At 39.8% G+C, this 21,969-nt stretch overlaps 1 protein-coding gene across 3 annotated transcripts in view; it reads left to right on the top strand.

Annotated features, from left to right (window-relative positions):
* POLA1 (DNA polymerase alpha 1, catalytic subunit) overlaps nucleotides 1-21,969 on the top strand; it is a 366,980-nt gene that overhangs the window by 25,916 nt on the left and 319,095 nt on the right. For all 3 annotated transcript variants that reach the window (XM_050936466.1, XM_050936467.1, XM_050936465.1), the window contains exons 10-16: nucleotides 643-821; nucleotides 5,064-5,176; nucleotides 5,622-5,738; nucleotides 10,218-10,292; nucleotides 12,154-12,292; nucleotides 19,224-19,381; nucleotides 21,132-21,216. In XM_050936466.1, coding sequence (XP_050792423.1) covers nucleotides 643-821; nucleotides 5,064-5,176; nucleotides 5,622-5,738; nucleotides 10,218-10,292; nucleotides 12,154-12,292; nucleotides 19,224-19,381; nucleotides 21,132-21,216 — 866 coding nt within the window. The remainder of the gene's footprint in view (nucleotides 1-642; nucleotides 822-5,063; nucleotides 5,177-5,621; nucleotides 5,739-10,217; nucleotides 10,293-12,153; nucleotides 12,293-19,223; nucleotides 19,382-21,131; nucleotides 21,217-21,969) is intronic.

Genomic DNA, 21,969 nt, shown 5'->3' with positions numbered 1-21,969 from the left:
TGGGGATAGATAATTCCTGTCTGGGTAAACAGTGTAATATTTTAGGTTAATTGCAAAGAGCTGGTGATGTAATGTGGAAGTTTTAGACTGCACATCTTGGTGCTGATGAATAGAAATCAGGAATCACTAAAGATTTATATTACCAAACACCTTATAATTGCCCCAAACATTAATGTTAGTTGAAGCCAGTTTCCCATGGCAAATAGTCATGCCATTGAAGTTCAAAATGCAAAAGTACTGATTTTCAGGTCCTTTTCTTATAGGAGAGTTTTGAAGCACTTTTTAAATACTGTTTCATGACTGAAAATTATGACAAGTCAAATCATGGTTTGAAGTGTACAAGATGCTTCACAGAAACATGTAATACTCTGTGCCACCCCAGATAGCTTACAGTCAAAGGTAGCCTTGCAAACTGATGGGGTTACTCATGTTGTAAAGACTTGCATATCTGGGGTCTGTCTAATAGTTTAAAGCAACTATTAATGCCTGTCTGCTGGATAAATGAGAGCTATATTTGTGGGGGAAATAATGGAGTATTGCATGTTAGCTGGTTTCTTGTGACAGATCTTAAGTCATGTCTTCTCAAAAGTTATGGTTGTAGTAAACATATAACCTTACTCATCTGTTTTTCAGTACTTGCAGAAGTTCTTTTCTCCCTGATATGTCCTGTTGGACCAGAATGGATAAGGATGAAATAGATTTAGTTGCCTCAGAAGTTCAAGTGGACCCCAGTTGCCTGCCACTAGTGAATGGGGAAGATGGTGATCAAGTCTTTAGGTTTTATTGGCTGGATGCTTACGAAGATCAGTATAGTCAACCAGGTATCTACACATTTAAAGACAGAAAGTAACTCTCTTGTTCCCTTCAATTTAATCTCACCATGAAGGCAGGGATTTTCAAAGGAGCCCAAGGAAAGCCTAGCTGCTCTCTATGCCTGTTGAAGTTCTCCCCTGGAAGCTATTTTGTAACCTTCACAGGGTTATTCCTCCCTCTATATGATATAACTACTTGACAAAATGAAAGTCTCTTGTCTATTTTATGTGTAGTCTGATATAGTGTTAGGGGAAAGGAAAAGAATTTCAGTGCTGTTAAATCTAGGGAATATGCTGACATTATTTACTTCTATGTATGAGTTGATGTCTCTAACTCTTGGCTAAGTGGTACAATAGTTAAATGCACTGTTCTCTTCCTTTTGAAAATATTATCTGAAATCCTGATTTAGATCATTAGTTTGGTCTCCTGGGTCCTGATAAGCCTGTCTTTGTATTACAAGTCACATGAGTTGGAGGAGAGGAGGCAGACGGGTTGTGGAATAGATATTATTGTGCAAAAATCTTCATAAAGCTCTGCCAAGATACCTCAGTCCTGTCTCACTTATTTCATAGGTCTAGTGCTTTTGTTCTTTATCTTCCATGCATATTAACCTCATTCATGCTCTTAGTGATAGAGGAAAAATGCCTATTTTGGAGACTTTGGATTAATGCTCCAAGTGCTAAGTCTAATGCATTCTGCAGTCACGCCATTCTTAACTCGTGTTGCCAAGGGGTTAAATATGAGTCAGTCTCTTTGTATGCTGAGTGCATTGAAAAGCTTCCTGATGAGAGCAGCTAGTGATCACTGAAGCTGCGGTGAAATCAATGATTCTAATATAAAATAGGTACTCTTAAAAGACCCTGCTATTGTTTTTTACTTCTGTCTTGGCTTGTAAGTCAGTGGTTGCTGAATGGAACATAATTATGAAAGGATTTATTTTTCTTGCATGTTTTCTTGCATAGAATGTCCTTATTGTGACTTTTCAAGGTTGAATAATAGACTGGACCTGGTTTCAATTAATAGTGCAGATGGGAAGTAAATTTGACACTACTTTTTTCTAACAGTTTTGTGGAAAATGGGCATAAACAAGGTCAAATACATTGCTTGAAATAAAGCTGGACTGCAAGATAAAATAAGACTCTAAAATCATTTGTAACTTTGAAATAGACTCTCTGTTTTCCTTCATGGTTCCCTTAAACTGTTTTATGGAGAGAATTGGAAGGCTGTACTCCTATCTTAAAAATTCAATCTAGTGCTCTGGTCTCCTGTTCCTTACCTTAAAAAGCTAAGAATAAACCAGGAACTACTCATAAGTATCTCAACTGTAGCTCACACCCTTCTTAAAGGTCTAATGAAGGAGGTGAGGGAGGAAGAGAACCTGGGCTCTGGTAGACCAAGGGAGCAAGTCCTGAAATTGAAGACCTCCCAAAAATTGTTTATATTGAAGGAGCTCCAGCTCAAACACCTCTGATCTCAGTAATGGCAGTATGTTGTAGGAAGAGAGAGAAATCTCCAGTAACCAAGTCCAAAATTATGAAGTGATTTTTTTTTTCTTATAGGTTAACACTAGGCTTATCAGAATGTGATTTTTATTTTTTAATAATTTGAGGTGGGTAATGTTTGTTTTGAAACATTTTTTAACATTTTAGGAGATTGAGAAGAGCTTCAGATGATAGCAGGGAGTCAGACAATGATTGAATGACAATACATCTTGAGATTCAGCAAGTGAAGGCTTTATAACTGTTAAAACAAATGCACAACTTCACATTTGGATAAATATAAAGTAATGCACATTGGAAAAAATAACCCCAACCATACATACAATATGATGGGGGCTAATTAGCTGTAGCTAATCAGGAAAGAGATCTTGGAGTCATCATGGATAGTTCTCTGAATACGTCCAGGCATCGTGCAACGGCAGTCAAAAAAGCAAACAGGATGTTAGGAATCATTAAAGGGATAGAGAATAAGATGGAGAATATCTTATTGCCCTTATATAAATCCATGGCACACCCACATCTTGAATACTGCGTACAGGTGTGGTCTCCTCATCTCAAAAAAAATGATATACTGGTATTGGAAAAGGTTCAGAGTGGGGCAACTAAAATGATTAGGGGTTTGGAACGGGTCCCAGATGAGGAGAGATTGAAGAAGCTAGGACTTTTCAGCTTGGAAAAGAGGAGACTAAGGAGGGGATATGATAGAGATATATAAAATCATGAGTGGTGTGGAGAAAGTGAATAAGGAAAAGTTATTTACTTGTTCCCATAATATAAGAACTAGGGGTCAACAAATGAAATTAATGGGCAGCAGGTTTAAAACAAATAAAAGGAAGTTCTTCTTCACACAGTGCAGTCAACCTGTGGAACTCCTTGCTTGCGGAGCTTGTGTATGCTAGGACCATAACAGGGTTTAAAAGAGAACTAGATAAATTCATGGAGGTTAAGTCCATTAATGGCTATTAGCCAGGATGGGTAAAGAATGGTGTCCCTAGCCTCTGTTTGTCAGAGGGTGGAGATGGATAGTAGAGAGATCACTTGATCATTACCTGTTAGGTTCACTCCCTCTGGGCACCGGGCCATGGTCAGAAGACAGGATACTGGGCTGGATGGACCTTTGGTCTGACCCAGTATGGCCATTCTTATGTTCTTAAAACAAATTGTTGACATCACATGTCAGACTATACAAGGGAAATATCTTTCTTCTTGAGCAGCAGTTTTCTTAATTTCTCCTGTCTGTAAATTTCTACCATTATCAATAGAAATATTTGTGTGTGGGTGGGGGTGAAGGAGGGGGTGTGAAATTGACATTTACCAATAAAAATATAATCCTTCCAAGTCTAGTTAAAACCCAAACTCCTGATTTCTACCTGGAAGCTGATTGAAAGGTAACAGCATTGGTATATTGTGCTCCCATCTTACAAGTCCACTTAAGTGGACTGCAGCATTCTGTGCTAGCTTCAGCTTTCAAATGTTTCCAAGGTGTAATCCCATGTAGTGTGCATTATAGCTGGTTCATTATACCTTAATCTTGAGGTGGTGCAGATGTACATAATTGTGGCAAGCTCCTCAATGAAAAGAAAAGATTGGCGAAAAAGCTGTCTTGGCTACACCTGATACCTTGACATCCAGGAGCACCCTGAATTTCACAGCATCCCCAAGTTGTCCACCTGTATTGTTGCACTCCCTTTGTGAGGGGTGCTGATGTAAGTTCCACCAACTTCCAGTTGCTCCCCTAACCTCCCCATTCTCTCTCAATTACCTGGATGGAGTCACAACCAGCTAGTTGTCATCTAAGACCTAAGTTTTCTAGGCACTGGGAAATGCATCCCATTGCTCCAGCAGAGTCAGATGTGATGGGGATGTAGAGCTGGGTACCATCAGCATACTGAATGCAATGAACTCTCCTCACTAACCCTCCTAGTGGCCCCATGTACTCACTGAACAAGACAGGTGACAAGCACTGTGCAGGAGAGCCCTTGGGGCAGGGGAATTATTTCATGAACCATGAGTTGCAGGAAAGATTGTTGTACTTGTGGGCTCTTGTTTTTTGTGTGTGCTATTCTTTTGAGCAGTGAATTGTCAAATATAAATCTTTCTGGATTTTACTATAGGAATTATTGCTGCTAAAATTCATAAGTTTGGGACTTGAAGCTGATAAATCTATTGAGTGAAATTTTCAGTAGATTGCAAAAGGCCTTCCACCAACTTAATTGGGTACAAAGGAGTGTTAATCTTGGAGAACTGAGTAAGGAAAAGACTTCATTGTCTTGTTTACCATCTAACACACCTCCTGGATGGTTCGAGCCTTTTACGGAATAATTGACACCACACGCATTTCAGCATTTTCTTTCTTCACCTACCTTTTTTTTTTTTTTTTTTTTTTTTTTTTTTTTTGGAAGCTCTTAAACCAGTTTAGGGGGAATGAGAAGCTATAAGAATAGAACTCTGAGAACAGAAGATAGTGGTGTGATACCATCTTCTGTGATTGACATTGCTTCGTTTCCACAGTGTTGGAGGTGGATGGTGAAGGACCACATAAGAACTAGGTTTATAAAGTGGTTGCTTAGATATTTGTAGAGCACTGTCTGTCAGCAGATGGAACTGTCAGGGATTACAAATTGGAAATTACTTTGGTCCTGTGGGTGAATTAATCTTTCTTTAGTTATACTTAAAATGGCCACTTTTCTGATAGTAGCGTCTTTGAGAATTGTTGGTTTTCTAATATCTAGTCTTTTCTTCCTTTCTCAGGTGTGGTATTTCTGTTTGGTAAAGTGTGGATTGAATCAGCAGAGGCCTATGTCAGCTGTTGTGTGACAGTGAAAAACATTGAGAGAACTATCTATCTACTGCCACGTGAGATGGTAGGCCTGAATTTCAGTGGGCTGCTGATGGGAAGTTATTGAAGTAAAATGCCTTCTGACTTGCTTACATGGCAAAAACAAGCTGTGCTGATTGTTGCATATGTGATATTCATCATGCAGAGTAGAATATCCCTGATTTTTAAGGTATAATGATGTGGCTAAGAAAAGGACAGTCCTTTACCTGAAACTAATGGTGGCAGTCTTCTTGGGTGATCTCCTGCTTGCCATGTTAAGTTTCCAAGTCCTCTGTTTCAAGTAGTATTTCATAAATTTTACATTTTGTGAACTCCTTTATTTTGGTGCCATAATATTCCTTGGCTACAAGCTTTGATTGTACGTCCGTTTACCCATTAAAATAACCCTGAATTTTGCTGACTTGTTAATTTCGTTAATGTTTGTTGTCACAATCTATAAATGAAATAATTTGATTTGACTCTCTTTAAAGCAAATTGAGCTAACTTCTGGTAAAGAGACAGAAAATCCTGTGACTATGATGAGCATCTACCAAGAATTTAATGACCAGATTGCTGTAAAATACAAGATCATGAAGTTCAGATCCAAGGTTTGTCTCTTTTGTAAATAATGCTCAATCCCTTCCTATTTTTTTGTGTTTTTGGAGGGCAGAAAACTTTCAGTGGATAGCCATGCTGGTTGGTGTGTGGGTGGGTAGATGGGTGGAAAAGGCATGTAGGTGTATGTTTTCATGCAAACAGCCAAGCAGTGACTATCTGAATCTTTCTCAACTCAAGAATAAGTGAAACAGAGTTTAGAGATGAGCCTAGTGTGTAGAACAGAATTTTAACTCCAAAGCAAATATGATTAAATGGCAGAATATTGATAAAAGGTCAGCATCATCATCTCTGTGTGAGAAGTCAGCTCTGTTTGAGATCTAAGGCTGTGTCCTGACTTTTCTTACTAGGACTTGTTATATTCAAAACAATTTTCAGATATGGCTATGACCAAACAGTTTGTGTATGTGCCGTCATGATTATAAATGTTGCTGAAATCCTGCCAACAGTTTAGTTAATAGTACAGTTTTAGCCAACACAACTTTGTGAATCAATTTTGTTTCTATATTGTGGACCCCAAACCACTAATGGACCTAGTTCAGGGTTTTCCTTCTCCCTCGTCTCTGCCACATATACTAGAAGTCAGTGTACTACATTTATGTAGCACTTCCTGTTTACTGTAATGCACTTTTTTGCCCAAAGCTTGCTGAGGGATACACACAAAATGGCTTCACTTACTAGAATAGAGAAAGTGTACATGCCCAGATGAGCTAGCAACTAAACAGCAGTCCTTCTGTGATGCTGACAGTACTGATTCCTGGACTGCCAATATTCATTTCTCTTAAACATCCTAATTTTTATAATGAATATTGAGCATGAGGGGGGAAAAACCGCCTGAGGCCCTCTGGATAGGGTACTGGGCTAGGACTTGAAATTTGGTTCTTTGATTTTTCTTCCATTGACCTGCGGTGACATTGAACAAATTGCTTCACCTTGTTGCTTATTTTTTCCCTTCCACTTTTTATCTGTTTTTCTGTTTAGATTTTAAGCTCTCTGGGGCAGGAATTGTTTTTCATATGACTGTACAATGCCTAACACATTAGAGGGTCCTGATGTTGGCTGGACTTTCTAGACACTGTTGTACTTCAAACCATTAATACGACAGATAATATTCCCTTTTTGTGGGAATTAGGATGCCATTTTGAGATTTAAACTGTTCATTGGATCCCTAGTTGTGCTTGACATTTGTGATTCCACTATGTATTTGGGCCACTCCTCAAGCAGTTAAGAGAATGGTGACGTTGAAAAGGTTGCTCTATCGGAAAATAGAGACAGACATGATGTGGGATAGAGAATAGTCAGAGGAATCTGTTCATAAACATACAGTTCTGCAAAGTAAAATATGCAGAAATTGTGCTAGCAAGGGCATCACAGATTTGGACTGAAGTGCATTGCTAGAGCTGTGTGAGGAAGCTTTATTCAATCATTTCACAAACACTCATTAACTTTTCTTTCCCTTTTCCCTCTTAATATGTGTGGATAAAATGCAAGTGTCTCTGTGCAGTCCAGACTTGGATGAAGATGAGTACAACGCTAGCATCATGTTTCTTCAATTAAGTGCTCAGTTGGCTCTTCCTACTTTCTTGGAGTATCAAGTTGAGAGTTCACAAAGAATTACAGTATAACTTTGGGATTAGTTTTGATTTTTTTGGATTAGTGATCAGTGCTGTCATTAAACCCTTGTGTAAAATGTTTGATAAGAGGTTTGAAAGGCAGAGGAAAACAGAGGAAGAATGAATAAAAACACAGGTGTGTAAAATGAGGGGAAAATCAAAATATTGATGGACAACTCTAGATGTTTTAAAGCATGATGGAAATGCAAGTGCTTCCCAAATGCCTCCTAAATAGCAAATTCACCCAATAAATATCATACATCTGTGCAGCAGTATGTAATCTAGTGCAGTATTTTCAGCCTTCAGTAGTGGACAGATTGCATGCTCCTTTGGCACATTCCAGCAACACATTTCATCTGTTTCAGATTTTCTTATGATCAAAATCATTCTGACAAATTTACCTTTTGAATTTTTTTCACTGTTTCTACTTTTATGTTCTTATTATAATGTACTTGTAGTTGGGAAATTTTAATGATATGCTAGCTCACTTCTTAGGAATTGAAATCTGAAGAACCCTGCAGTTGAGAAAATAACTAAAGTTTAATGAAGTGGGCTTCAATAACAGTGACTTGAAAGCATGTGCTTTGGATTGTCTTTTGAAAAAGTGCTGAAGAATCAACTCTTTTAAAAAAGAAAAAAAAAACACTTGTGCACATGCAGAGCGACAGTTAAATGATGATACAGGAAGAGATAACAAAGATTAAAATAAAGATACAACTGTAGGTAGAGGTTATAGATGTTTGAAAGTGGGGTAAGCCACAGTGCAAAACCCTCTTTTATAAGGCACAACGTGTCTACACTGAATGTTGCAGTTACCCCAGTACAAGTCTTGTCAGATAGACAGGCCTGTATTTCAACATGATGACGATAGCTTTATTCATTGCATAGCAAGATATCAAACAGGGTCTTCTGTGTGAAGACCAAATACTGATCTGAGAGAGAGGACGAGCAAATATTGTATTGTACTGTTCAGATGGGAATTTGTTACGAGGTCTGAATTGACTTTTTTCCCTGCATATTAAGACTAGCTAGATGGGGAAAGCTAGGGGGAATGGTCTCCTATAAAGCATTGAACACTGCATAAGTATACTTTAGCTAATCATAGTTCCTGCATTGCCGAAAAAGATGGGAAAAATTAATACCTGTAATCATATGATATGCAGCTTTGTGAACTTTTTTCAAAGAACATGCCTTTTATTAAGGCATTAATACTTCAGCATTAAAATGTGCTTGGCCTGTTTATCTTTCAGTAAACAAAACCACAGTAGTAAAAGGGTTGCTTTCTAGTTTATGAAAGTTTGCTAATTCTTTGAAATTCTCCTCCCTCAGGTTACCTTTGATTTCAGTGGGAGCTGCAGGATCAGGCCCTAAGAAACACATACAGCTTTCCTTGAAGTCAATTTAAAAATTGTAAATTAGCTTCTCCAAGGCCATTAGGCATAAACAATTACTTACTTTTCTAAAAAAAAGATTGGCTCTAAAATTTTGTCCTGTAGCTTTAATGTATATATTCAGTTCATCCATTAACAGTGCTATTTTTGAAATATTTGGAAGAAGTTTTCATTAATTATCTCCTCCATTGTAATCAATTTATTTTGAAAAAGACCTTGGTATCTGAAGTCCACTTGCTATAAAATTAATCTGCTTTGTTTTCATGTTTAAGTGACAAAGCTACAGTGGCTATATGCAGAGCTGGCTGAAACACGGTTTCTGGTTTGTGGGAAATTTTGGTTTTGTTCCATTCAGAGCAAAAATTGAAATTTCCCAGAAACTGGAAATTCCATAAGTTTCATTTTTGAAAACACTGTCACATGTTTCTGAAACAAAATATGCTCCTGGACACTCCAACAGTTGCTGACTGAAATTGATGTGATTAGCAGTAGCAAAACTGACAAGCTTCTCTGAAGGGCAGTGGTGAAACTGACAAGATTCCTGTAAATTTCAGTTGATAGCTGGCACATCTTGCACTTTTGCAGCAGTGCTGCTCAAAAATCTCTCTTTACAAAATGACTGAAAATACTTAAGTGAAAATAGTGCTACATACCAAGCTGACGTGACCCGCTCAATTGAACTTTTACTCCATAGTCAGGTTAAATCCAGAAGAAGTGGTTTGAACCTATGTGCTTAAAAAAGACAAGACAGTAGTGGAGTCTTGGTCTATGACTAGGGCCAGTAGGACCTATGGCAATACAAATAACATGTGCCACAAGTGACTCTACACCATCCATTTGCATAATGGATGCAATGTGCTGTTCTCCAGCTGGTGCAACAGCATAGTATAGCCATGCAAATCCGAATCCTTAGCCTCCAGGAATTTTAACAGTAAGGCTGTGTCTACACTGCACAGCTTACAACGGCATGGCTGTGCCACTATAGCTCTGCCGTTGTAAGGCATGCAGTGTAGCCACTCTTTGTCGCCAGCAGAGAGCTCTCCTGTTGACAATACCACTTCCAATGAGGAACAAGTATGTTTGTCGACTTTGTCTACACTGGTGCTTTTCATCATTAAAACTTTTGTAGTTTAAGGGTGTTCCCCCACATCTCTGAGTGACACAAGTTTTAATGATAAAAGTGCAGTGTGGACATGGACTAAGTGTGGTTGGAGCCTACTTTAGCATTGCTAGTAACTTTTATGAACATCATGTTAGAGACCTACTTGTCCAATAGCAAAGGGAGGCTAAGCTTCATAGCTGCTGTAAGGAGAGTAATGAGCTCAGATAAATGAGCATTTGCATCATGTATGGTTTTTATTCCTTTCTTTCTCTTATTGGAAAGAATGAATGTTCAGTATACTGATATTTTAAAAAAAAAATCTTAGCACCTAATACATAGTATTTAAAATGTATTTATTTTGTATAGAAAGTTGAAAAGAATTATGCTTTTGAGATCCCGGATGTTCCAGCGAAGTCTGACTACCTAGAAGTTAAGTACTTGGTGAGTAAAACTAATCTGATGAGAAGCCACATCACTGGAATAGTTTTATTGAACTTAATCTTATTTACATAAGTACATATATTAACAGAATTTTGTCCTTTTAACGTATGGCTACACCCACTTTGCAACATGTAAACTAGTTGCTTTTTATTTTTAAAATTCATCTTTTGGAGCTTATTTGACTTAGTGTTTTTTGTTTGTTTTCCTTGTATCCTTGATCTGCTGGCCAGTCCCTGCTATAGCTAGTTAATTACAATGAAACTGAAAGTGAATAGCAAATTAAAACATTTTAAAATCAGTATATCATAAAGCTTTAGCAGATCTCTATTTATCTCTGTGTTAACTGCACTCCCAAAAAAATAAAACACAAAGAAATTAAAACACAAATCTCATTCATCAATGTTAATGATGGAGATATTTATTATGGAGGTATTTATTCCTGATTAATCAGGCTTTCTTTTGTAATTTTTTTTGTTTACTTTTGTGCCCTTTGGCCACTGTTTAAACGATGCATTTAAATGTGTGTATCTTTAAACACCCACGTGGGACTGTTCTCAAGCCTAAAATCAGGTATATGCTTAAGTGCCTTGTGATTAGCAGGACATTTGTGTATAGTCAGTTTCACCATTTATATCCCTCTTTTATGAGGCTCCTGGGCAAGAAAACATTTCTTTAGAAATGAGAGAAATACAGTAACAGACACAAGTTCCCAACAGGACTCTGGGATGGGGATAGTAACAACTAATTTTAATCATTTAAAAAAAAATTGACTAGGTTTCAAATTGACAGTATTCCCTTCTAAATATCTCTTGTTAATTGCGGAGAAGGGGACATTACAGGCATCATCTGAATGTGTTCAGTCAATTTGCAGGGATTAAGGTCATATCTGAAAGGTAAAGTAGAAGCATGTTAGCTGCTCAAAATGCTGCTTTAGCAGTTCAGAACCATTCTGATCTTACCAGTCTGCAAACAGTGGATGTAGCTGGAAAGCTGTCAGATGCATAAAACAATATAATTAACTTGCAGTATTTATTTAAGCAGTTTCTATATTAAAAATGTTGATATGTGGGTCATAGGTGATACCAACACACTCTTGTTTCTCATATGGACGCAGATTTTTGCGTGTACCTTTTTGGATCAATTTCCTGGCTTACGTGTAGGCTTGCAGATTTCCTTTTTTTTTTTTTAAATAATTTCCACAGACAATGTGGTTTTATTTGTAAGCATTTTTTTTCCTATTTAAATTTTCACAGTTGTGGAAAATTAAAGAGGAGGCCAGACAATTTTTTAATTACAGTAGACATTGAGTTTCAAAAAGTTAAGCTTTAAATCATGAAAACACAAATTGTCAACATCATATATCAAAATATACAGAGTAAATATCTTTAAATCCACAAACCATACCTGTTTTTACAAACTAGTGAACGTCAGGTAATAAGCCTAATTCAAAATTCAGTGGATTCTGACTCTTAAGTTCTCAAGCAGCATTTTTCTTATTTTGCATTTCTGTACATTTCAGTTGTTATTGATGGGAATACTTTTTCATTTGTTTGTGTACATTCGGTGAAATAGATGTTTGCAGATATTTACTGGTAAAAATGGAATGAATCAAAACCTACTTATGTAGAGTTTTGTTAAAACAATAGTCTGTATTATAGCAACCCAAGAAGTATCATTCTGATGTGATGGAGTTTCACGCCTGTGAAACTGGCACATTTCAGATATGGTTTAGTTTGTTTACACTACTGCTTGAGCATAATATCTTGACGTGCCCCCCACCCTCCCCTTTTTTTTTTTTTTTTTTTTTTTTTTTTTTTTTTAAGAAATACAACGACTTATCCCTTTCTTTTGATTATGTCAGGCTGAGTTCCCTCGGCTTCCTCAAGATCTGAAAGGAGAGACATTTTCTCATGTATTTGGAACGAACACTTCTAGCCTGGAACTTCTCTTGATGAGTAGGAAGATCAAAGGACCAAGCTGGCTGGAAATAAAAAATCCACGTATGAGGATTTGCATGTCAAATACGTAATGGATTCCTGAAAAATAAATTTTGGAAGGGGATGGTAGATGAGTTGCTCAGTAAAGTTCTATCTTGTCAAATCTTTTAGATTAGAAGTCCTTGAGAGCAGTATTATGAGAAGTGATGTTTTTAGATTTCATAAACAGGACCTATTAGAAAACAGTTTATTCTGAGAGGCAAGCAAGGTTTGCCTATTTGGTCTATTTTCAATGTTGACCGCCTCTTGAGCTGATTTCCTCCTTTGCTTCCTTCCCCTCTTCCTCCCCCCCCCCCTTTTGTTAGGGACTTGATCCTTCAGAATGTCACTTTTTTATACAAAAAGGTATAGCCTGTGGGCAATGGCACCACAGTAGTAAGGTGACTGGACTTGTGATACCCCCTTAAAGAAGAGTGGGAAGGAAAAATTTGATTTGATTCTGTGACCGAATTTCTAAATGGTTCTGAGTGTCAGTTTAGCTCCAGCAATGCCACAGTGTAAAATGTTATAGGAATTTAGGCAGTTGACATGCTTGGCTTAAAGACAATGTCTGATCATAAGTGTTTAATTTTAACTTTACTCTGACTTCTGGAACTGTTTCAGGATAATACCCAGTACAAATTACTCCATCAATATTTTACACAAAATGACACGGTTGGAAACACCCTGTGTGCTTTCAACTTAGGTCATTGTTTGAGTGTTTGTTTTGTCTGTGGGGATCCAACTCTGTGTGCAAGTGCACCTCATATACATTCAGAATCTTTGAATATTAGTGTCTCTGGTGCCATGCCTGCTCTCTCCATGTCTTCATGTTCCCAGGAACCCCAGTGCATAAAGGGCTGAGCAGTTGCAACCATCTTAGTTCCTTTTACCAGCTATGGCAGTGAGATGGAACTAGGAAGTCTGCCTGCTGCCCCTTAGTCCATTCTCCAAATCTATCCTTATATAGCTTGTTAGGGTTAATTCCTTAAATATCTCTCCCATTTTCTTTAATTTTTTCTTTACATTTATTCTTTGTTTAAAAAGAAAAACAACCTTATTTTCTCTCAGCACCTTGTGCCACAACCACTTAAAACAGTAGTTTCAAATCCTTGTGACTGGCTTATTCCCCTTCCAGACAGTTTGTTTTTGTTTTGGTGAGAGCCTTGTGCCTAAGAGATGCTCCATCTGCCAGTTGTCTCTTCTCCAGAACAAGAAAATAGAGAGAGGCTAAAATTTGTGTCTTATAGAGCAGCCTGTGAGGGGCATTTCAGACCCACAAAAATGGGCGTGGAGCTCCAAGGTGGGACTTTCCACATCATACTCTGTGTGCTCCCATGACATCCAGGATGCAACGGCAAAGGCTGGTATCCATAAGAAGTCAAATCTGGGATCCACTGGCCATAATACTTGGTAGCCAAAGACAAGCGCAGCACTGTTAGTTGCTCCAGCAACAAAGACAAGTACTGCCTCTTCCACACTGAGGTAAAGGAGATCAGAGCATTGGATCAAACATGGTACCTGGTACAGATCTTTCTTCCTTGAGAAAGGAAAAATTGACAGGCCTCAAGGAGAGCTATTTCCTTTACACTCAGCTCTTTGGAGGAGAGTGAGGTCCTCTCATACTAAAGGGGCAAGTGACAATGATTCAACTTTCTTCTTGGCACTGAAGGGCTCTGAGGCTATTCTGGTCCCTACATCTGATACAGATTCCTTGAAACCAAAAATTGAAATACTGACACTATCAACTGAGGAACTAACTGTTTGCTCTGGCTTTGCATTATTGGTGGTGGAAGTTCTCTTTTCCTATACCATTTTTTCTACTGAGTGTGCATCATCTGGTACTGACTCAAATGTCTATGCTCCTGGTACAAACATTACCTGAGAGATCGGCACTGCAGATAGAGGAGACCTTTTCCTGACCATACTTTCTTCTCCATCCAGTGCCGCTGGGAGCCTTCACCTCATCACTCTCCTAGATCAGGAGATGATTCATTCCTCCAGACCAGAATCCCTCATTTCAGAGCCCTAGCTTACCCACCATATGGATGGCAGGGGCCCAGCCAACTGTATCTTAACTAACCTGGTTAACCATATTCATACAACTTTCCAGCTATGCCTATTTAGGCTTACTAGGCTGCTTTTAGACGTGGGTCTCCTTCTCGATTGTTGCACAGATGTAGGTCTCATTCTTCTATGGCTTCAAATGTCAAGACCTCCCATGGAAGTTCTCAGGAATGGGAGTGAATAAAGAGGAATTAGGTCCTGAACCACTGGACCGGTACCTTTCAACTTCTCCCACAGACCTATCATCATGATGTCCTGAAAAAGCAGGCTCTTTTGCCCTCATACCAGCTCCAGATGATTTCAGAACTTTTCAAGACCTGATATCTTGAATTGTTGATACCTTGGAGATTGAGACATCAGTGATTGTGGAAAAGGCCCAGCAATTATTTGCCTTCCTCCTCTTTTGGGCAGTTTAGCAAGGCCTATAAATGAAGGCATTTTGGAGCCAGCTAAAGATACCAGGGACCTGATATCCTCACCCAACTGCAAAGCAAATGCAGGGGGGGGGGAAAGGTATTAAGTTTAGTAGAGGGGCTTTCGAACCATCCTGTATACCTCTGATCCCTGTGTCTTTGATAGTCCCTGTGGCATAGGAGAGAGCTAGGCAGCCTGGCCTACCACATGCTGCTTCTGAAGATAAGTCTCCAGAAAGCTTGATCTCGTTTGAAGGAAAGCTTACTCCTGCACTTTGCTCCAACTACTCATAGCAATTACTAAGCATTGTTCATGAAGTATGACTTTTTGGCATGGGACCAAGTTATCTTCCTCTGTGAACAAGCTTCCTCCAGAAGCTAAAGAGGAATTAAAGTCTGTAATCTTTGAATGGCAACTGGTGGCAAATCCATCTCTCCAAGTGGCTATGGACATTTTTGATACCGCAGCTTGCTGTGTGGCTTATGGCAGCTACAGTGGAGAGGCTTTGTGGCTTGAAGTGTCAGGCATCACAAAGGAGATACATAACACTTAAAGGAATTGCCCTTTTGAGAGGGTAGACTTATTTTGCAGTTGATCAGACAAAGTCTTGCGTTCCTTGAAAGACTCCAAAGCCACATTGACATCTGAACAACTTGCATATCAGGGCCATGGTATAAATCCCCAGAGATTTCAATCTGAGTCCACCTATTCTCAACAATGGCCTCCTGATTATCCTCTGAGGATGAAACCCATATGTACTCAAAGGAGGCCACCTGCTGCAGTCACCAGCCACTGTGACTTTATTGAGACAGCATGTTTGACATAAAGGTCAAGAGTCATAACCTAGCCAGACTAGAACCATCCATGAACCCTATCTTTGAATGCCATCTTTTCCTATTTTGTCATGTTTGGACTGGAATAGCCAACAATAAATGGGTGCTAGAAGTCCTCTTCTATAGGTAGGCTATGCAATTCCAGTCTCTGCCTCCTCTCCCCCATCCATCTGCAGTGACCCTTCTGCTGAAAACCAGCTGAAAGAATTAGCGGCCTCCCTGCTTCTCCTCGGAGGTGTAGAGGAGGTGGAATTTTTTAAAAAAGATGCCTGATGCTTCCTTACTATGAAGAAAAATAGGATCTTTGTCCTATCCTCAGCTGGAGAGGACTGAACAAATTCTTGAGATTCCCAGAATGGTAATTTCAGCCTCCATCATCCTTTGCTTGCAGGCTTAAGACTGTGTTTTCTGGCTGTCTACCTTCAAGATTCCATATTACAATCCAACCAGCCCATAGGATATATCTGCAATTCTCAGGAGGGCCCAGTTGTTACCAATACAAGATACTGCTGTTCAGCCTCTGTACAGCACTGAGAGTTCTCCCAAAATATTTAGCTATGGTAACCTCACTTTTTAAGGAAGCAAGGCGTTTGTTTATTCATATCTAGATGATTGGCTGATCGGTGGCAGGAACCATCAGAATGTTGGTACACCTCTGAACTTTGTCATCCACCTGTTTAGAGAGCTGGACCTTACCATAAACTACAAGAAATCATCACTCAGCCTGTTGCAGACAATAGAATACAAATTGGCAAAGGCATACTTTCCAGAAGAGAAGCTTCTGTCTATGTAGACAGTTTTTTCCAACATCAAGATAAATCAGTCACTCAAGAACCTGTCTTCAACTGTAAGGCTGCAACATCTTTCACTTATGTGATGACACTAGCCATCACCTATGTCTGTTACATCCAATCTCAGCCAGTCCTGTATCAACCTGTGGAACATCAAATGGGCGTATTTGTTGAAGTTGTAGCTCATGTATTTGGTGGTTTCTAAATTCATGGACAGATGCTCAGAATCGTCAAAAAGGGGCTCCTCGCCACAAAGGCATTGATTAGACTCCTTAGGAACTGTTGAGGTGCTCATACCATAATCTTCAGGCACATGGGATATGGTCCCAGAAGAAGATGAGTCTCCTCATATATGTCCTAGAAATCCAAGCAGTCAGATTAGCTTGCAAAGCATTGCTCCTGGCTTTTGGAGAATTTCACTGTACAGATCCATCTATGATGGATGATGTAATCTACGAGGGAGGTGCCCATCCTTTGTCCTTGTGCCAAGAAGCAATCAGATTATGGACATGGTATAATGGACAATTGCTCTTCATCTTCCGGGAGCCAACAATAATTTAGTGGATTTTTTCAGCAGACAATCTATCACCTGTCATAAATGGCGTCAGAAGAGCTCCCTCCTCAGACCAATATTTCAGCAGTGGGGAAATCCCATTATAAGCCTAGTCACCATCCAAGAGAACACACAGTGTATGTTCACGCTCCCAGCCCGGGTGGACAGAGACTTAGTAGTGGGGATCAAGTTAGTGCCATAAAAATAGCAGTGTGGATGTTGGTGCTTAGGCTTGCAGCTCAAGGTCTTAAGCCTAAGTAGTTGGATGGGTTTGGGACCCTGAGCTGCAATGTCCACACTAGTATTTTTAGCATGATAGCCCTTGTCCTGCTTACATGAGTGTCTCTACCTGGGCTGGGACTTGCTTCTAGCTGCAGTGTAGACACTCCCAAAGTGCCCAGTCGTCTTCGTTTCAAAGGGGATCTGAGCCCAGGATCCATGCAAGACACCTTTCTTATGTGATGGAATCAAAGTCCCCATCCCTCTAATATCCAGGATGATATGGAAAGTCCGAATGCGGCAGATCCTGATAGTTCCTTGTTGGCTGAGGTATTTTTGGCTAATGGGTCACTTCCAAATGTCAACTCAGCCTCCAATAGCAATTCCAAACCGTTCAGAAATAATGTCACCAAACAAAGGTCACATTGACCCCACACTTGAAATTTACACTTGGCAGCTTGGATGTTGGCTGGTTAAGTGGCACTGACAGAGATTGTTATATGTATGAGAAATCCTATGGTGATGCAGGAGTCCCTGATGAGTAATGAAAAATCTACTTGGAGGTGAAAAGATTTTCTTTTGGGGCAGCCTAGCGCAGCCTTGATCTGTTGGACGTTCCTGTTACCAAGATCTTTGATTATATCATCCATCTCCATTTTTCTGGATTCTCATTCAGTTCAATTACAGCCCCCACGTGTAGAAATTCTGGCATGCCACCTACCCTGAGTCATGTTAGTTTTTATCTTACACTATTGCATCCAGATTTTTAAGCATTGCTTCCTACTGATTTACAGAGCCACCTCTCAAATGGGGTCATAATATTGTCCTTTGAGGCCTCCCTTTGAATCCTCTTCTGAATACTCTATACCACCTTAGCCCTCGTCCAGACTAACCCGCGGCATCGGCGGGTTAAAATCGATTGCTCGGGGATCGATATATCGCGTCTAGTCTGGACGCGGTGTATCGATCCCCGAGCGCGCTTACATCGATTCCGGAACTCCATCAATCCGAACGGAGTTCCGGAATCGACACGGAGAGCCGCGGACATCGATGCCGCGCCGTCCAGACTGGTGAGTACCTCGATTTTAGAAATTCGACTTCAGCTACGTTATTCCCGTAGCTGAAGTTGCGTATCTAAAATCGATTTTAATTCCTAGTCTGGACGTGGCCTTACTCTCAAGACAGCTTTTTATCATCCCCACTAAGTCAGACAGAAGGGTCAGTGAACTCAGAGGAGAAGAAACTTTATATTTTAGCTGTGTTGAGGGTCTTAGTATGCTACCTGACTAGGACAAAGCCCATTATAAACAATGCCCCTGCCTTTTTTGTTGTTATAAGTAGTGGTTCCAGAGGACATGCCATTTTTTCCCCAGAGAATATTTAAATGGATCACCTAGTGTATTTCATTCTTCTGTCATATGGCTGGTGTTTCTTTTCCTCTGAATACCACAGGTCATTTGACTAGAGCTCAGGCTTTAGCAGGTGAGGAAGTATCCACATTATCTCAGAACTGCAAGGCAGCCATTTGAAGTAGTCCCCTCACTTTTGTTAAACATTATGTCCTTGACCTGGCTGCAAGAGCAGATGCCAAATTTGGGAGGGCAGTGTTAAAATAGCTAGTTAGAAGTAGTGTGGACTCTTCAATCCGACCTTCTAGATAAGGCACTGCTTGCCAGTCACCTAAAGGTGGTATCCACATAGACAAATGTTGAAAGAATGAAAAACAGTTACTTACCTTATAGTAACTGTTTTTTCAGGATATTTTGTTGGTGTGGATACTACAACCTGCCCTTCTTCCCTGGTTTTTCAGAATCTCCCTTAAATGATTATTCTGAATGAGCAAGGTAACTGACTGATAGTTATGGCTTCTCTGCCCTTGGTTAGGGGACACAAGGACATACAGGGCACAAATAGATGCTGCTATTGGATGATTTTCATCTCTCAGGTGTACTTAGAGGGATTCACATGGACAAAACAAATTGGAGAACCAGTTATTGTAAGGTAACCATTTCCTCCCCCTTCCCCCCCCCCCCCCCATCATGACCTTATTCTTTTAAATGGCTCGTTTGTTTCCACAGAGCCCTTGAGTTATTCAGTCAGTTGGTGTAAGGTGGAGGCAATGGCACTGAAACCTGAGTTGGTGAATGTAGTTAAAGATCCTCCTCCTCCTCCTCCTCTTGTGATCATGTCTCTCAGCGTGAGGACAATTCAGAATGTGAAGACTCATCAGCATGAGGTAAATCATCAGCTTTGGTGATGAGTTTGATTTTTTTTTTGTATGGCATATGCTAAGTAAGAATTAGTAACTGGAAGAACTTCACCAGCCAAATGTCTGCAATAGACCCGATTCTGTGGATCTGATTCTGCAATGAGAGCTGTGCAGGTGAACCCCTCTGTGGTCTGATGTATCCGTCTGCTCAGAGCTCATTACAAGATCAGGGTCTGTTTGTATATAAAATTTTGTTGTTTTTTGTTTTATGGAAAACACCTCAAAATGAAATCTTTGGTTATAGTAGACTAAATAAATCTTTTTCTTTTAAAGAAACACACAACACATTATATATACCCAGTAAAGTGGCTTTTACATATTATATATTCTGATTAAAATAAAGGATTACCTCTGATACATTTTTAAAGCATAATGGGAAACATTTAAACTCGCATACTAGCTGTTGTGCTGCTGCCACTTTTTATTCATCAAGATAGAAAACCACAGCAGTGGATTTTACACCGGGGTGGGCAACCTGGGCCCGCACGCCGCACGTGGCCCATCAGGGTAATCCACTGGCAGGCCACAAGACAGTGTTTACATTGACTGTCCACAGGCATGGCTGCCTGCAGCTCCCACTGGCTGTGGTTTGCTGTTCCTGGCCAGTGGGAGCTGTGGGGACCGGTGTCCAGCACGTCTCTTTGGCCCACACTCCTTCCTGAAGCTGCCATTGGCTGGGAACAGTGAACCGCGGCCGTTGGGAGCTGCGGGCGGCCGTGCCTGTGGGTGGTCAATTTAAACACTATCTCACAGCCTGCCAGCAGATTACCCTGACGGGCCGTGTGCGGCCCGTGGACCATAGGTTGCCCACCACTGCTTTAGACTACCCATTGTAATTAAATGCTTTAAACTTTTTATATTTTAAACATGCTAACAAGTTGGCCTCACTGTGTTAACTTTCTAAAACTTGCACTAACAAGAATAAAGTTTCAAAAAAGCTAAGGCTAGTACTGATCTACTAGCCTGCAGTACAAGATACCAGTGTGGATTATATGTAACGTTGCAGATTATTTATACAGACAATTGTTTCCAGCAAACTCTCTTATTAAAGCTGGTCAGAAGCATTGCAGCAAAGCGTTCTTTGTCAGAGTTTGGCCAATTCACCAAAACTGAAACATTCTGTGGAGAGCAGGTTCCAATGGAATCTGCCAGTTTGCCTGCCTGCACCCTCAGCAGCTGGTCTAGTGGCTTGCTGAAGAGCCTGCTCTTTCCAGACTTCTGGCTCCTCAGTGAGCTGAGAGCTTGTGCCTCTTCGGCACCCCCGGGTTCCAGGCAGTCATCTTACCAGAGTGTCCCAGGGTTGGGGACCACAGGCTCTGTCCCCTATTCTTTGGTGCTTCATTTCCTATTTGCAGAAAATGTCAACAGTTTGGAGTTTTGTTCCAAATCAGAACAAAACTCAATCTTGAAATACCAAAATTCTTCATGAAGCAGGGTTGCCTCTCTTCACCTGGTTCTGTATTTGATATCAAAATCCGGTAGTAGTATTTCTTGACTGGTAGCTGTGCTACTTACAATCAAAAAACAATGTTGAAAACTTGAGCAATTTGCAGCTGAAATTCACTTAAAGTAGGCAATTGCCTTTTTTTTAAAAAGGAGGAATAATTGCAGAAGGCTGTTCAAAAGCAAGTGGAGGGATAAAGGCAATTTGATACTGTTAACCTGATGTAAATATGCAGATGCATATTATCATAGTATTTCTCATTTCTTGGTGTAGGTCATGGCTGTTGCAGCTCTAGTCCATCAAAGATTTTGTTTGGATAAAGCACCTCCTCAGCCTCCTTTCCAGACACACTTTTGTGGTGAGTAATTGGACCAAGTTATGTGCAGAGCAATTTTATTGGAGAGAAATGCAGGCAAGAATTTATATGTGAACAGTCCTTTCCCCACAGTCTGTAAGCAGTAATGGATGATGCCTGAGTGGTGGTGGGGAGAGAGCTAATTAGTTGAGGTGCGTGAATCTTTTTTTCACTACCCCACGGTTTCCTCTCTGTTTTTAAACTTAGTTGCTATGACGTTTATTTGGTAGAAATCTTTAGGGTTTGTCTGTGAAGGCAAAGTAACCTCCCTCCAAATATCCTCTGCCTCTCTTTCTCCTCCTGCTTGTTGCTTTTTTTTTTTTTAAATTATTTAATTTAAAAACAGTTCAGCCTTTTAAAGTAAAAGTTCAGCTAGAAGCAGGCCAGCAATAGCTTCAGTTGAACTCCTTTTTAAAAGGCTGAGCTGAGATCTCAAGACAGTAATATGAAATTAAGAATTATGAAAACTTAAAAGATGCACAGCTGAGCATATGGGTGTGGCCAACTGGATTATCAGCCCAGAATGCCTTTACGTAGCCCCAGATCCCATATGATGATCATGTAGAGTTTTGGAGGCCCATAGAGGAGCTAGAATATGAACTGCAAGTGCTCCCATGGCACAGTTTGAGAACGGCTAATGACTTATTTATTAGGGTTTAGGTTTGAAAGGATTAGATTTTTATTGATAAAGATTTATAAATATCAATTTCACCACTCAAGTAAATGACGAAAAAATATTTCCATTGATGATGATCA

Source organism: Gopherus flavomarginatus, chromosome 1 (genome assembly GCF_025201925.1).
Source record: "Gopherus flavomarginatus isolate rGopFla2 chromosome 1, rGopFla2.mat.asm, whole genome shotgun sequence".
Lineage (NCBI taxonomy): Eukaryota > Metazoa > Chordata > Testudines > Testudinidae > Gopherus > Gopherus flavomarginatus.
Note: the sequence above shows the minus strand (reverse complement) of the source record. Positions and strands in the feature narration are given on the sequence as shown.